At 39.2% G+C, this 17421-nt stretch overlaps 1 protein-coding gene across 6 annotated transcripts in view; it reads right to left on the minus strand.

Moving 5' to 3' along the window:
• The window catches only part of zfpm2a (zinc finger protein, FOG family member 2a), a 602778-nt gene that overhangs the window by 454677 nt on the left and 130680 nt on the right, over positions 1–17421 (minus strand). For all 6 annotated transcript variants that reach the window (XM_052023932.1, XM_052023933.1, XM_052023931.1 and 3 more), the window contains exon 2: positions 6099–6257. In XM_052023932.1, coding sequence (XP_051879892.1) covers positions 6099–6257 — 159 coding nt within the window. The remainder of the gene's footprint in view (positions 1–6098; positions 6258–17421) is intronic.

The following is a 17421-nucleotide window of genomic DNA, read 5'->3' on the forward strand; positions in this document are numbered from 1 at the left end:
ACTTTGCCACTGACTTTACAAATAGTTTGGCAGAAATTTAAGGACCACAAGATATGCACAGGACTGCCACTGGAGTTTAACTAATTAAATATCAAACATCTTACCCAGGAAAGCATAAGTAAAATTGTGGGTCCAAAGAGAAGGTGAGTGCACTTAATGCGGAATCTGATGGTCTTCCTTTTCATAGAAACAGGCCAGGACTTCAGCAGCCAAATGGAAGAACTCTCCTTCCCTTTGCAATTTCCCCCTTCCCACTGGAAATTCTAAACAACAGTATCAACAGCATGTCCCAGAACAGCTCAACCTACCCTGGGACCTAATGTACTTGCCCAAAATTGGGAATATGTGAGAGAATGTAAGGATTTTCTTGACAATCTTTATTTTTCTTTCTTACTCTCCTCACATGTGCAATTTTCCAATGGTCCAGTCATTTTCTGAGGATCAAACAACAGCACTGCTCCATAACCAGCATTCAAATTGAATTTGTTTCTTGCCAGATGGCCTGGAGATCTTCTCCGAACCTCCTTCATCCAGTATCACTTAAGAACAACAATAACAATTTGTATATTTCCAACCAGCAGCTGACACTACTGCTATTATTTAGTTACAAAATGTATATTTATGTATAAAACATTGTTAAATTTCAAAGAATGATAGTTGTAATTTTTAGGTCATTAAGATATAAGATGTCTTTATTAGTCACATGTACATTGAAACACACAGTGAAATGCATTTTTTGTGTAGAATATTCTAAGGGCAGCCCGCAAGTGACGCCACGCTTCCAGCGGCAACATAGCATGCCCACAACTTCCTGACCTGTACGTCTTTGGAATGTGGGAGGAAACCGGAGCACCCAGAGGAAATCTACGCAGACACACAGGGAGAACGTACAAACTCCTTACAGACAGTGGTGGGAACTGAACCAGGGTCGCTGGTGCTGTAATAGTGTTATGTTAACCGCTACACTAGTTTGGAGTGTTAACAATTCTATGTCTGTATTGAAGGAAACACTGGCAATGAAAAAGATGTGCTATTACCCTGACACATCTGCCATGTTAGTTTCTGCAACACAGAAAGGGTGGCACAGAAGCTAGAAAAGCTGCTGACTTGCATCTCCATTGATCTGGGTTCAAGCTAACCTCTGGTGCTGTCTGTGTGGCATTCCCATGTTGTTCTTGTCACTGCATAGGTTTCCTCTGGGTGCTCTGGTTTCCTCTCACATCCCAAAGACATGCTGGTTGGTAGATTAATTGGCCACTGTAAACTGTCTTGGTGTGAAGGTGAATGATAGAATATAGTGGGAGGAATTCATGGGCATGTAGGAAGAACAACAGATGATTAGTGTAACTTGGTGCTTGATCATTGACAAAGACTTGGTGGGCCAATGAGTCTGTTTCTGTGCTTGAATCTACATTGTTGGCTGGATGTGGCCCACGTGCCAAATGTTTTTCAATACAGACCTAGAGAACGGGACAAGAAAGAACTTGATAACTGGACTAACTGCAAGCTTTCTTCCATATTAGACACCATCCTGAATTGGAAAATCATTGCTCAGTCTAAATCCTAAAACTTCCTTCTCTGCATTGTGAGATTGCCTTGCAGCAGTTATATAAGCACCTTCTGAAGAGCAGTTAAGCATGAGCAATAAATGCTCAGCTTGCCAACAATAACTATATCATATAAATAAAAATAAACCCTGCTAATACAAAATTTCTTGTGATCCACAGAAGCTGCAAGTCACACTTTTAAAAGGCTTATGGTGAAGAGGTACAAATTTCTGAAATTAGTACCAATTTACAACTCATATAGACATCTCTTTCTCAGAAAAAAGATGTCTTTTTTAAACATACTAGTAATGGGTTCATCCCAATATTATTTTTCCATTGGTTAAGGAGGTACAGCATTGAATCTTTTACTAAGCTAATATTTTTCTTTAAGTGTTTTACCTCATTCCCTGTAAGTGCTATAGGTTCTACAACGGGTAAGCACTTCACAGGGGTAGTTTTATAAAACTGTACTCCAGCACGGAACATCTCCAAATGAAAGCACTCATTGGCAATCATTCTACAATTATGGTCAATAAAATGGCAATGCCTGAATTTGTCTCCCAAGTACTACACCTGAGAGAAAACTGCAATCAGAGCAGTCAGTACCTGCAATTATGACTACAGACAAGGCATCAAGTGCCTAATTTCATCTCCTAATTTCTTTTTTATTTGTCTGACCTTGTGATGTGGGTGCTCTTGGCAAATCCACCTTTACCGTTCATCACAATGCCACCCACCACCGCCCCCCCCCAAATGAATGGGGCATAAGTAAGAGTCAATCACCTTCATAAGTCTAAAGTCACATGTAGTCCAGACTAGACTAAAATGGCAAATTTCCCTTCCCTTTCGAAGGACGTGAATTAACCAGACAGGGTTTTAGAACAATTTTAGTTGTAGTTTTCATTACAAAGAACAGCACTTTTTAATTTCAAATTTATTTAATTACTTGATTAATTAGCAGACTGATGGGATTCACACAAATGTCTCTGGATCAATAGTCCAGGCCTCTGGACACTAGTCCAGAAAATTAAATATAACGCTACAGTAACTCCATAAAAGAAAACTGCAAGCAGGGCACAAGGTGGCTGAATTTCCAATTTGGACTCCTTCAGAAGTATTATTTTGTTGGATTATCCTTCATATTCTGCAAATTTTCTACATAAAACTGTCTACTAACCTCCCCTTTAGGGTCCTGGTACTTATCTTGTGCACTACACTGCTCTTTCACGAAAGAGGCAAAGTGATATTTTTGATAACATGACTATAGAAAGCATTAAAAAACTTATAATGCATTTCAGATCAGTTCAGTCTGCAATTACAATAACAAAGTTTTTACAAAGTTTTATGGGCTGTATATTGTTATATATTTTAAAGAACTTGATCGGTTATAGAACCCAATTTTCAGAAATAGATCAGCTAAAACCATTGATAAAACAAGGAAGAATTTGATCCCATCTTTAACCAAGAGAGACTTAGGACTCTTAGTGGAAAGGAAAAAAAAGTGGAGACATGAGGGAGTGATAATGTCTAGCCAAAGGCATCTGTTGTAAAACAAATCACTGAGCTGCTAAATCGGCTGTATCAATGCTCTATCAGTGTCTGTGTTCCAAACAAATCAGAACACAAGAAGGCAAAGATTTGGGTCAATAAGCTTAGGCGATTTACACATATAACTCCTCGAGCAAGGTAGAAACAAAGTCATATTGGCTTTTTTTGCAGCTTTGTGCACCCAGCTTCTGTCAGTCCGAAGAGAACTCCAAATGTCAATATAATATGCTCTGTAGCTAAGATAATTTAAAGAGCTCAAATTCATAATCCTCACAAAAATGTACAGTGGCTTTGAAGATTTTGATATTAAACGACACAAAAGGCAAAGTGATCAAGGCACAGGCATTGAGTATTGATGCTTCTAGAGGGATTCACACACTGGCATGGGATCTATCATTACAGCTGCTTAAGAAAGACAGAATATTGACTGAAAAGGTTTGAAGGCCAGACAAAAACTGGTGCCTGATTAGAAAATGTATGACATGAGCCACTGAAAGCTATCAGATGAGGGACCTGCAGCAAGGAATTAAAGCAAACTGGAAAAGCGTCATATAGGAAAGCTTAATTACTCTAAATATATATTTTAAAAAAAGTGGAACAGAAATACCTTCACTGTTATCATGTGATTTTTATTAGGAATACCAAAACAATGAAGAGAGCAAATTAGATTCCAACAACTGCTACGAGTTGAATGTCAGGAAATTCTATCCTATACAACAATATTTTCTGTGCGTTACCTAAATGAATTTTATCAAAAACACAGCAGTAAGCACACTTCTGAAAATCTCTTGCTAAACCTCCACACGTACTCAAAGATGCCAACAGGCATATGCACAGTGATGCTAAACAGTATACACATATTATGTCACTTGTGCAAAATCCTTCACTGCTTCACTTAGGGGGATCCTAATATATTCAAGGAGTGCCAGAGTCCCCTTGAAGGGTAAAAGGGGAAAGAGGTAAAAGAACAGCTGTTTCGTCTCCTCTGATTGTATTGGAAGAAATTGTGAGAGAGGGAGTGAATGTTAGTGGAATGGAAGAATGAACCAAAGGATCACAGAATTGTCCCTTGCTAAAGCTGAAAGGGGAGCGATGGGGAAGGCATGACTAGTGGTGGCATCACATTGGAGGTGTCGGAAATAACAAAGGTAACTGGGTTGGAAGGGTATTCTTGATAGGAGGCATGGGGTTGGGAGCAAAGGAGACACATTTGAGAGCTATATCAACTATGGTGGAGGATAAGACACGTTTAAGGAAAAAAGACATTTTGGCAGCACTGGCATGGAATATATTATCATCAGAACAGAAGGTGGGAGGAGGTCTAGTCAAGTTAGCTGTGGGAATCTGTGGGTTTTTAATGAATATCGGTCGCTAACCTCTGAGATGAAGATAAAGAAGTCGAGAAAGGGAAGAGAGAAGTCAGGGAAGGACCATATGAAAGTGAGAACAGGGTATAGTTGGCAGCAAAGGTGACAAAACTTTTGATTTCTCAGTATTTGTGGAATCATGCCTTGCATAATGCTTTATGCTTGTTATAGGTCAATCATCTCAGCCCCAGGACATTACTGCAGGAGTTCCTTAGAGCAGTGTCCTTGCCCAATCATCTTCAGCTGCTTCACCATACAGCCAGAAGTTTGCAGATGATAATGTATTGTTCAATTCCATTTTCAATAACTCAGATAACAAAATAGTTCATTCTCACATGCAGCAAAACCTGGATAAGATTTAGGCATGGGCTGCCAATTGCAAAACATTTTTGCTCCACACAAGTAACAGGTATTGATCACTCTAACAAGAAACAGTCAACCCATTTTCCCCTGATGTTCAACTGCATTAGAATCAGCAGATGCCCCACTATCAATATCCCCAGGGTCAGCAGTGCCCACAAACCTTGGAGCATCCTCATAAATACTGCATCTACAAGAACTGCTCAGAGACTGGGTAAATGACCAGTCTCCTGACTCCCCAAAGCCTTTTCACCATCTGCAAGTCAAGTGTGTGGTGAAATACTCTCCACCTGCCTGGATCAGTGCAGCTCCATCAACATTCAAGTAGCATGACAAAATGCAGGACAAAGCAGCCTGATTGATTGGTTCCTGCAGTGCATACCATCTACAAAATGCACAGGGGTTACTCATAAAGACAAAGCTACTCTGACAGCATCTCCCAAACCTGTTGACTCCATCACCTAGGAGGACAAAGCACACAGAAGCAGCACCTTTCCCTCTATGTCAAGAATTATTCAAACTGGAAAAAAATATTGCAAATCCTTCTTCTGCACCAGATCAACTTTCTGGGACTCCTTACTCAATAGCACTGTGGAAATACATTCATCATAAGACTGCATCAGTTCAAGAATGCTGCCCAACACTATCTTCTCAAGGTTAATTAGAAATGGACATATATCCCAGTGATGTCTGCATATGATGAACTAACAAATAAAATCGTGTGAACAGGATATAGTATAACCATGGGTCAATTGTTTTCTTTTCCCTATTTAAGATTACTGAATAAGCTTGCTAGATAATCAGAGCTGTAATTGCCCAGCTGGGTTAAGTACCCTCAGATATTATATAAGAAAGAAAAGAACATTCATTCTCACCAGCTATCCCAGCATCAACAAATCAATTACTTTTTTTAGCTAGTGAATAATGTTTGACTACTATAAATAAAAGTTCACCAATCATTCATAATCATGCAATATACAAAACACTTTATCCAAAATGCAAAAGCTCACAATGACGCAATAGAGGATACAATGTAGAAACACAGCACACAGTTATAGTGAGCCTGCTTTCGGGCATGAGAATGTAAAGCTGTGCATCAATGTACTCTTTAACAGAACTAGAGTGATAAACCAATGCTTTATGTAATATTAAAACAAGAAACTGCAAACAATCCAAATACTTTTCTATAATACAGACTATGTACTACAGCAATATACAAAAAACCACTGGACCAATAGCATTATCTATCATGGTAAAATAAGTTAGCTCTAGTTACCTTTATCACAGTAATATTCTGTTTCTTCACAGCTGAGATGTTCTGACCCATACTCCGCTGAGAAGTTTTCTTCCTGTGTGTAGTCTCCTCCATTAATTGCATCATTTTCTTCAGACAAACATTCTTCCTCATCATCTTCAACTGTGTCTTCCAGTGGTCCTGTTAGAACAGAAAGAGGGTTCTCTGTTATACCGCATGCACAGATCATAACTCTAAAAGCATGCATAACAATATATTTTCCATTTTCAGAGAGTTCTCAATTAATACAGCAATACAAGGGAGGAATACAGAGACATTGCAACAGCAGTAGCCTGTTGGACCCCTCCAGCTTTTTCTGCCACTTGCATAACCTAAATTTATACAGCCAATAACTTTGTTCTAATATTTAAATCTTTCTGATTAACAAAATTTTGAATCTGAACTCCAGGGAAGCTCTGATTTGTGTAATCTCTCCCAGTACTTTGACACTCAAGAGTCCAGTTTTCATTCTGGTAAAACTGCACTCTCTCTTAGTCCAATATTTCCTTCCTAAATGTGGTACCCAGAACTACTCACAGAATTCTATGTGTTCCAACTAGAGTTATGCAAAACCTCTGCTCAAGTTTGTTCTAGTTCTGTAGATATATAAACATCAACATTCTATTACTTCTTTTATTATTTCCTCCATCGGTCCATGTCATTTTAATTATCTATGTACAAAGAATGCTAATTCTCAATAGACCTCAACAGCAAGTCAGCATTTCCCAAGTACGAAATTTCTATTCTTTTTAGGTCCATTTTAGATTACTTCACATTTGTCTACAGTGAACACATTTGCCTAAATATTACCTAAATGCTTCACCTATTTCCAATTTTATGCTTCCATGTATACTGCTTACAATGTCACTTGCTTTTGTGACATTTCTATCCCATTTTATTCATTACTATTGTGAACACCTCACCAAAAAATTCATAAATTTCACCAACCAACCAGTCATTTCTAAACCTATGCTGATCAGCTGAACATTTTTCTGAGCTTATTATATACTCTTCCAATTACCCAACAACATTTAATAGGTCAGCTAGACTATGATTCTTCGGTTGCCATCTTTCTTATGGAAACTGAAGGAGTATGGTCGAGCTGACCTATTATATATTGTTAATTAATTGCTAGAGGAATTTCCAATCTAAATGAGTACTCCGTGAATTAAAAGAACTCTTTTAGGGTGGCACAGTAGCGTAGCAGTTAGCGTAACACTATTACGGCGCTAGCGATCGGGGTTCAATTCCCACAGTTGTCTGTAAGGAGTTTGTATGTTCTCCCCGTGACTGTGTGGGTTTCCTCCAGGTGCTCCAGTTTCCTCCCACATTCTAAAGACATACGGGTTAGTAGGTTGTAATTGGGCGGCGCGGCTCGTTGGGCCAGAAGAGCCTGTTACCATGCTGTATAAATAAAGTTTTAAAGTTTAAGGTTTAAACTCCCTCTCCTTCTCTCTCAAAACAATTTCTCATATTCTTCACCTTGGCACCATATCTTGCTTAGACATTCCTTACAACCACTATGTATTTCTCCCTTTTCTCTCCCCCACTCCACCCCAAATAATCAACTTGTCCAAAGTTCTTCAGTCAATGTTCTGACATTCCTTTCAACAGCCTTTTATCTACATACTCACAGGTGGGACACTGAGCAGGCTGAGCCTTTATCCAGTTGAATTTAGAAGCATGAGAGATGAACACTGAAAAATATAAGATTCTGGATGGGGATTGCTGAGACGATGCTTCCCATGGTGAGGATATTTAGAACGAATAGCCATAATTTCAAAATAGGAGGTCACCCATTTGTTTTACAAAACTGTTGAAACTTATTGAGGTCGTAACTGTGGAATAGGTATGGGAAACCAGCTGTTTTTTCTTTATTCATTTTCGGTATCTGGGCATCACCAGCAAGGCCACTATTTATTACCTTTCTTTAATTGCCCTTGAGAAGATGGTGATGACACACCACCTTGAACTGCTGTAGTCGTATATCCCCACAGCACCAACAGTAGGGGTTTCAGGAGTTAGACCCAGTGAAGATGAAAAACAGCAATACATTGTCAAGTCAGGATGTGTGTGACTATGTGGATATAGAAAGGCTAGGTGAATGGACAAGGATATGGCAGATGGAATATAATGTTGAAAAATGTGAGACATCAACATAATAGAAAAACTAGTAAGGAAGAATATATTTTTTATATGATGAGACTGACATTGTGTTCAATGGAATCTGGGTGTCCTTGCACACAAATCAGGAATTAGGAAGGCAAATGGTATATAAGCCTTCATTGCAAGAGTATTTCAGTACAAGACTAGAAATGGCTTATATAGACACCTGGTGAGACCACATCTGAAATATTCCGTACAGGTTTGGTCTCCCGACCCCAAGAAGGATAGACTCACAATAAAGTGAAAACGCTGCAAAGTTCACCAAACTGTTTTCCGGGGTTGCAGGTTAGTCATATGAGGATAAATCAAGCAAGCCTGGCCTGCACTCTCAAGTTCAGTAGAACGAATTGATATGGGGTTTCACATTTGATTTGATGCTACGTTTGACAGGGTGTCACAGTCTCAAATTAAAGATTTAGCTATTCAGGAGAGAAAGTGGAAGAAATTTCTTCACACCGAGGATGGCAAATCTTTAGAATTCACTACCCAAGATGGATGTGGAGGCTCAGTTGATGAGTATATTCAAGACAAAGTTTAATACAATTTTCAGATATTAAGGGATGCAATGAACACGGGGTTAGTGCATAAAAGTGATGCTGATGTTAAAGGTCAGCCATGATCCTAATGAATGGCAGAGCAGGCATGAGAAACTGAATGACCTACCCTTGCTTCAATTTCTTACGTTTTTATGCAGCAATATTTGTAGGACGGGATCAGCTCCTGAGAATCCTCATAATTTCTCTCACAAGCATATCCTTGCTCCTTACACTCTCAGAAACATCAACCCTGCCCTGACCTCTCTCTAAGGACCAATGCATGGAGGAAACTGACAAGAAACTGCAACCAGCTCCTTTATTTATCACACTGCAACTCAGTGACTTTAAACCAAAGACAATCATCAGGGAGACATCTATGGCATTTGTCTGTAAACTCCAACATACTGAAGTTCCAATACAACAATCTGCCATGCTATAGCACTTACTATACTGTTTAAATATTACAATTCAGATATTACGATCTGGGACATGCCCTCTTCTCGTTACTACCATCAGGAGGAGGTACAGGAGCCTGAAAACCCCATATTCAACATCTCAGAAACAGGTCTTCCCCTCTGCCATCATACTTCTGAACGGTCCATGAACCCATGAACACTAACTCTTTATTCTTTTTTTCGAACTATTTATTTATTTTATAATTTGTATTGATTTATGTCTTTGCATTGTACTGCTACCACAAAACAGCACGTCATACAAGACAGTGATAATAAACTTGATTCTGATTTTAAATCACATAAAATTAAATCTGAGCATCTTTACTAGAAAAATATATAAGGCAGCATTCAAGATTATTATTAACTACCGTAGATGGTAAGAAAATGTTGGAAATACTCAGCAAGTCAGGATGTGATCAGACTCACTGAGTACTTCCAGCATTTTCTGTTTTTATTTTAGATTTCCAGCTGTATTTTTTTTTACTTTCATTTACCATAAGCACATGTTCAACTGGAGCTACAGTGACCTTCAGGATTGCATTCTCTACCAGTCATTTCAAGACATGTCCCTTACTCGCCAGTTGAGGACTGTCCCTGAAATTAGTTACTTACTCACCTGTTTCATCAACAAATTGCACAATAGAAAAGATGCAGCGTGTTGTTAAAAGCAGAAGTAACATGATAGTTTGAAAAGGATTGGAGAAACAATGAAAAAAAATCCAAAAGTTATAAAGTTAAAGCAAGTTAAGGTATGGATGTGGAGGGCCAATGGCCTGTTTCCATGCTGTATGACTCTATGATCCTGTGAGTTAAATCCTGCACTTGCATATCACTAGTTTATACTGATATACTCTTTAATAATAACTTAATACCTCATCTGTCTCCACTCACGACACACTTCCCCCTCCTCATCGCAATTTCTTCTGTATTCTCTCATTGGAAAAGATACTCTCCCAAGGCAGTTACATATTTACAACTTCTCAGTTGTTTAGGCTTTGCCCTTCATTCATTACTGGACAATATACATCTGGAATATGATGTGTTATCAAATGATATTGCTGAGGAACAGTATGTAAATGATAAAATAAGAGAATTACTACCTGAAAGAGAGGAAACTGTTGCAATAAGATTCCTGTAGCTAACAGTTTGTTCAGTCATTCCCACAGCTACATTTTTGGTGTATTTATTGCCAGTAAAACTCTTGAGTCCTTCTAACCCTGGTTATTCTCCCTATATGCAGCCCCAGTCTGCTTTGTGATATTAAGGGATATGGGCTTAAACGTTTATGGTGAACAACTGATTTAGCCCCCATTATCACATCTGACATGAACACATAAAGCTTTCTGGTCCTAATCTCCTTTGCTAAATGTAGCACCATTGCAGGACAATACTGAAATGCAAAGATAAGCCTCTGCTTCTCTTTACCACTACATACAATCTTCTAAAACCCTTCTCATCCACCTCCCTCCAACCTCACTACTAACAAGTACAGTGCATCGGACCTTCGTGCCTCTTAGATTATCTGCTCAACTCCCTCTGTCATTTCTTTCCTGTCGCCTAATTCTGCAAGCCAAACCATCCTTGATGTTCCCTGATTTGCTATCCTTCTCATCTTTCTCCACTTTTTCTTCAGTTCTCCTTATCACCTACTAACGTTCATCTTATCTTTAAGAGACAGCTCCTGCTCTTTTGACACAATTCCCATCAAATTTCATTCCTCACCTCCATATTAATCGATATTGTTAAAAGCTCATTTTCCCTTATGTAGATTGCCATTGCCCTCTCCCTTTTGTCATTTGCATGTTGTCTTCAGCACTGTCTTCTGGAAATACATCAAGTTCCACATCTGTGCTGACATCATTCAGTTCTATTTCATGAGCACCTCTCTCATTCCCTCCATTGCCTCTGCTTTTTCACTTTTGGCATCCAGTATTAGCTGAGGGAACATTTTCTCCAATTAAGTATAGGGAATACCAAAGCCACCAGCTTTTAGTTCAGTCACAATCAGTGTTCTTGCTAACAGCTCTGTTCTGCTTCTTGGCTATTATTTGGGGATGAACGAGATCTTTTGCAGTCTTGATGTCCGTCTGAGTCTGTGAGATTCAGCCATGACCTATCCATCCTATTCCTGAGACTTTTTGTACTAGAATATTCCAGAGGTCACAACATTAAGATGTCCTGCTTTTTAATCTGCTACCTAGCTCCCTAAGTTTAAGTTGCATGAACTTATCCCTCATTTTCCACCTTTACAACATTCTCCATCTTGGCTATACTGCTGCTGATTCATTCATACATGCCTTTATTATTTCTGGATTTAAATATTCAAATATTCTCCTAGCCAGCCTTCCACAATGTATCCTTTGTAAAACTGAGCTCACTGTTGAAATCTATCCATCTCCAAGACCAACTCCTCAACATCATCAGTTCACTTACATTGACAGCACTGCCATTAAATTGTACAAAAGAATCATGGAATTTATCCGGCATTAAGTCCTTTTAATTATGGAGTGGGAGAGGGCTCAGGTGAAAGAAAGTTAAAGTGAAAGGACAAGGCAGTAGTGCAAATGGATGAAGATACTAAGTGTGACGGAAGTGACAAAGCACACAAACATAAAAGCACACTTACAAACATAGCCTCTGTGCCTTGGGCCTGATGGTCTGAGTGTTAAAAGAAGTGACTGCAGAGATAGTGTGTGATTTAATTATCTTCTAAAATTCTATAGCTTCAGGAAAGGATCCATAGGATTGGAAAACCACAGACGTAATGCCACTATTAAAGAAAGTAGGAAGACAGAAAGTAGGGAACTATAGGCCAGTCAGCCTGACATCTGTTATTGGGAATATGTTGGAATCCATTATTGAGGAAGAAGTAGCAGATCATTTAGAAAATCTGAATATATTCAAACAGAGTCAATGTGGTTTAATGAAAAGAAATTGTGTTTGACAAATTAATTAAGAGTAATTTGAGGAAGTATCAAACAATGTGAATAAAGGGTAACCAGCAGATGTTATGCTTTGGACTTCCAGAAGGCATACAATAAGTGGCTATAGAAAAGGTGAGGTGAGAGCTCAGAGCATTAACATATGTTAATGTAAATAGAGATTGGCTAACGAACAGAAAAGAGAGTTAGTATAAATGGCTCACTTTCAGGTTGGCAAGCTATAACTAGTGAGGTTCCACAGGGATCACAGGGCCCAAAACTACAATTTATCTTAATTACTTAGATTATGGGACCAAATGTATCGAAGCTAATGATACAAAGAAAGGTGGAAGAACAATTTATGACAAAAACACAAGGAGGCTGAAAAGGAATATAAATTGGCAAATGGGAGTATAATGTGGGGAGATGTGAGGTTATCCAATTTCACAGGAAGAATATAAAAACAGAATGTTGTAACAGGAGAGAGACTACAGAATGCTGCTGTACAGGGAGATATTGGTGTCCTCGTCCACAAACAACTGGAAGTTAACAAACAGGAATAAAGAAGTGATTAGAAGACAAATGAAATGTTGGGCTTTATTGCAAAGAAGATTGAGTAAAACATAGGCCAGCCTTGCTATAACTACACAGGGCATTTGTGAGACCAGACCTGAAGTACTATGTACAGTTTTGGTTTCCTTATATACTTATATTGGAGGTAGTTCAAAGAAGGTTCACTAGGCTGATTCTTGAGATTAAGGCATTGATCTATGAGGAAAACCTGCTCTGGTTGGGCCTATACTCATCGGAGTTAGAGCATGAGAGGTGATCTAATTGAAACATACACAATTATGAGGCAGTTTGACAGAGTGTAGATGCTGAGAGGATGCTTCTCCTTGTAGGGAAAGCTTGAACTACAGAACATGATTTCAGAATAAGGTGTTACCCATTTAGGGTTAAATTGTGAAATTTCTTCTCTCAGAATTTGGATTCCCTCAGCAATTGGATTGCTCTACACCAGAGGTTTTCAACCTGTGGTCCATGGACCCCTGGGGGTCCGCGGCGGGTTGCCAGGGGGTCCACGAGAAAGCTAAGAAAAAAATGGAAACGCGACCTGTTACAAAGACGTAGCTTACTTGCTTGCTCCAGTTTTCCACTATCCAGAAAATCAGCCATATCTATTCTATCTGTTATAGGCGACAATCTTAGAGACTTAGACGGTGTTCCCTTCCGGTAAGCTGCCACTTAATATTCGATTTAGGTAGTCAGAGTAGTCAGTAGTGTTCACTACTCACTACTATTCTGTTGTGCACTGTAGTGTTAGCGAGACTGAGTGACGTTGTTGGTGTGCCTTAATAATATTGCTTACATACTGTGCATTTACGCCACAGTAACGTCACTGTTAAACGAAAAGTGCGCAAGCGTGTAAATTTTAGATTAGTTTTGATAATTTTGTTTATCAGTAATAGTAACTAAACTGTCCAGCGTGTATTACTGAGTATGGAGAAATTTCTGAGGAGAAAAGCTGACCAGAAACCGGAAGATTCTGATGACGAAGGAGATAAGGGTGACCGAAGGAGAAAACAACGCAAGTACAATCCAGAATACATTTCATATGGCTTCATCGCAGTGGAGACAAATGCGGACCAACCTCTCTGTGTTGTGTGTTTGCAAACACTGTCCAATGATATAATGAAACCAGCGAAACTGAAGCGCCATTTAACAACAGTGCATCCAGATATTGCCAGTAAGCCGAAGGAATATTTTGAGCGGCAAAAGGAGCTGTACCTCAAGCAGAAAGGCAAAATGACAGCCTGCGCCACTGTAAATGAGAAGGCTCTTCACACATCATATTTGGTAGCATTATGAATAGCACGTTCCAGAAAGCCTCACACAATTAGAGAAGAGCTTATACTGCCTGCAGCAGTAGATATGTGCAAAGTTGTACTAGGAAAAGAATCCAGTCAAAAACTGAAAGCCATTCCACTGTCTGATAACACAGTAAACAGAAGAATTGGCGATATGGCGGAAGATATACAGAGCCAGCTAATAGCACGTTTCCAGCAAGTCAGATTTGCGATTCAGCTCGATGTAAGTACTGATGTTGCCAGTGCTGCGCAATTGTTGGTTTACATTCGATATTGCTGGGAAGGAGAGGCTTTGGAAGACTTTTTGTTTTGCAAGGTGCTCCCAGGGCGTACAACTGGTGAAGAACTTTTCCGTGTGCTTGACGCTTTTTTTGTACAATCGGCATTGGCATGGACACAGTGTATCGGAGTATGCATGGATGGTGCTGCCGCAATGACAGGATGGAAGTCGGGTCTAGTCGCACGAGTGAAAGAAGTAGCTTCACATGTAGCAGCAACCCACTGCATGATTCACCATGAGGCTTTGGCTGCAAAGGATATGGATGAAAATCTTGCGGATGTGTTTTCCATGTGCATTAAAATCGTTAACTTTATCAAAGCCAGGCTGCTCAATCATTGTTTGTTTGAAAACATATGCCGTGAAATGGAAGCCGAGCATGAGCATTTGTTGCTACATACTGAAGTCAGATGGCTGTCATGAGGCCGCGTTGTGCAGCGTGAAGATGAATTGCGAGATGAACTGCTCATTTTTCTAAATGAGCATAACGGACCATTGGCACAGTTCTTGACAGATGAGACGTGGGTCGCCAAATTAGTTTATCTTGCAGATATTTTCAACATTTTGAATAGCTTAATTCTATCATTGCAAGGACCTGGCTCAAATGTTCTGAAAACGCATGACAAAATCAATGCCTTCCAGAAAAAACTCCATATCTGGAAGGGAAGATGTGAGCAAGGCGTCTATGATATGTTTCCATTGCTGGCTGACTTTCTGACAGTGAACGAGACTAAAACAGAGGCCATTGCGAGCATCGTTTCGAACCATGTTCAACAGCTGTCACATTATTTCCATGAGTATTTCGGCGATGATGACACGAGCATGTTTGATTGGATTCGAAATCCGTTTGAATGCATGGTTAATGATTTAACTGGACGTGAACAAGAAGAATTGGCTGAACTGTCATCTGACAGGACTTTGCGCTTGCAGTTCAACTGAATGTCACTGTTGTCGTTCTGGATAGCATGTTCCCAGGAGTATCCACTGCTGTCCGGCAAAGCCGTCAACGTTCTGTTACCATTTGCAACCACTTACTTGTGCGAAATAGCATTTTCTGCAGTCACTGCCATGAAAACCAAATACAGACCAAGACTGAATATTGAGGATGGCATACGGGTATGTTTGTCGCACATACCACCACGTTTGGACAAACTCTGCAGTGCAAAACAGGCACAACCTTCACATTGAACTGAACACTGAAAGACACTGCTGTTAATTATTGGTGATTGAAATAGTCACTATTTCAATAGGGCCTATGTTAAGTAATTTAAGTGTTGTATGCATGAATTATCGATTGTTTGATTTTGTGGGCTTTGGGGTCCGCCATCTAACAACGACATGTTCTGGGGGCCGCAGCATGAAAAAGGTTGAAAACCACTGCTCTATACCAAGAAGATGTGATGGCTGAATTAATACATTCAAGTCCAAGACTGACAATTTTTTGGCCTATAGTGTTACGCGGAACAGGCAGTAAAGGGATCTAAGAGCAAGAAGAGAACAAGAATAACCTTATTGAAAGGCAGAGTAGACTTGAGAAGCCACAAGCCCTACTCCTATTTCTTATGTTCTTTTGTTCTTATTCTCTTATTTGCCCTCCACCCCTTAGTTCTTAAACTATCCACTGCTTGGAACAATTTCCCTTTTCAGTCTCAGCTTTTCCTGTCTAATGAAATAGTTAGCATTCCTGATCTCTTGGAATAACTCCAATAAGTCTTTTCTGCACCCTCTTTAGGACCTTCACATCTGTATAATTAGTTGAAGAGAACTGAATGGAATACTACTGTTACAGTCTAACAACTGTTATCTATAGGTTCAACATAACTCTTGCTTCAGCAATCTATTCCGCTATTAATAAATCCCAGGATCCCATATGCTTTACTAACCTCTCTTTCCATATGTCCTGCCATTTCCAGAATTCATCCACATGTACCCCTAGGTCTCTCTGTTCCTGCATATCTTTTTGAACTGTACCATTTAGTCCACATTGCCTCTCCTTATTCTTTCCACAATAGTATATTATTTCCCAATGCTCTCTATTAAATTTCATCTACCATTTGTTTGGCAGAATGGGCAGATTATTTGCATCTTCATGACTTCTGTTGCTATCCTCCTTCGTGTTCAGGAAACTGCCAAGTTTTGTGGAGCTGCTCCTTTTTTCAGCTAGCTAGGCATTCATTTCTAGAATTCATTCCCAAAAAGTCATTTCCATCACCACTCTGTTTTAACTGGAACCATCTTTCTTTACATCATTTGATCTTCCCTGCATTCTATCCCATCACAATCCACACCTTTTATTCTCTCTTCCCTTTCCCGTTGACTGTATCTTAAATCACATTTTATATTCAACTTTCCAATTTTGATGAAAGGTCATTGACCTAAAAATAACTAGTCCTCCAAATTTTAATGCTTCCTAACTTCTTAAGCATTTCCAGCATTTTCTGTTCTTGTACTTTCATAAGTGAAGTTAATCAGAAAGATGCCCTGGTAACTACTATCCTTTCTTTGGTATCATATCCAAGGTATTAAAGTCAAAGTCAAAGTCGAGTTTATTGTCATATGCATAAATACATGCATGCACAGGTGCAATGAAAAACAAGTCGCAGCAGCATCACAGGCACATAGCATCAGATACACAGCATTCACAAGAAAAAAATAAATTAAAAATAAATAAAACACAATTTTTACAAGAAAGAACACAATGAGAACAAAAAAAGTCCATTTGAGTGCAAAGTGAGAAAATTGCACATCTAAGAAAAATCATGAAAAAATCATGAAGAATGGTAGCAAATTGACTTCAATATGCATGATTTAAAGTACACAATAAATTTCACTGAACTGTCATCAAAAGGTGATTAACGATGATGAGGAAATGATCAGTGAGCTAGTGATAGTAGCTTGAGTTTGGACAGCAACAATCTGACCTTGCAAGTACAGCTGCTAGAAGCTTAGCAATTATCGCTCATGCTGCATTGGGACTCTGACACTGGTAATTGGACACTACACCATAATTGGGTTGAAGAGTGTGTGGAGCCAGGTTGGCCACTCCAGAAAGAAAAGCCGCCAAGCTCTGTACAAACCATGT

Source organism: Pristis pectinata, chromosome 9 (assembly GCF_009764475.1).
Source record: "Pristis pectinata isolate sPriPec2 chromosome 9, sPriPec2.1.pri, whole genome shotgun sequence".
In the NCBI taxonomy this organism is placed as follows: Eukaryota; Metazoa; Chordata; class Chondrichthyes; order Rhinopristiformes; family Pristidae; genus Pristis; species Pristis pectinata.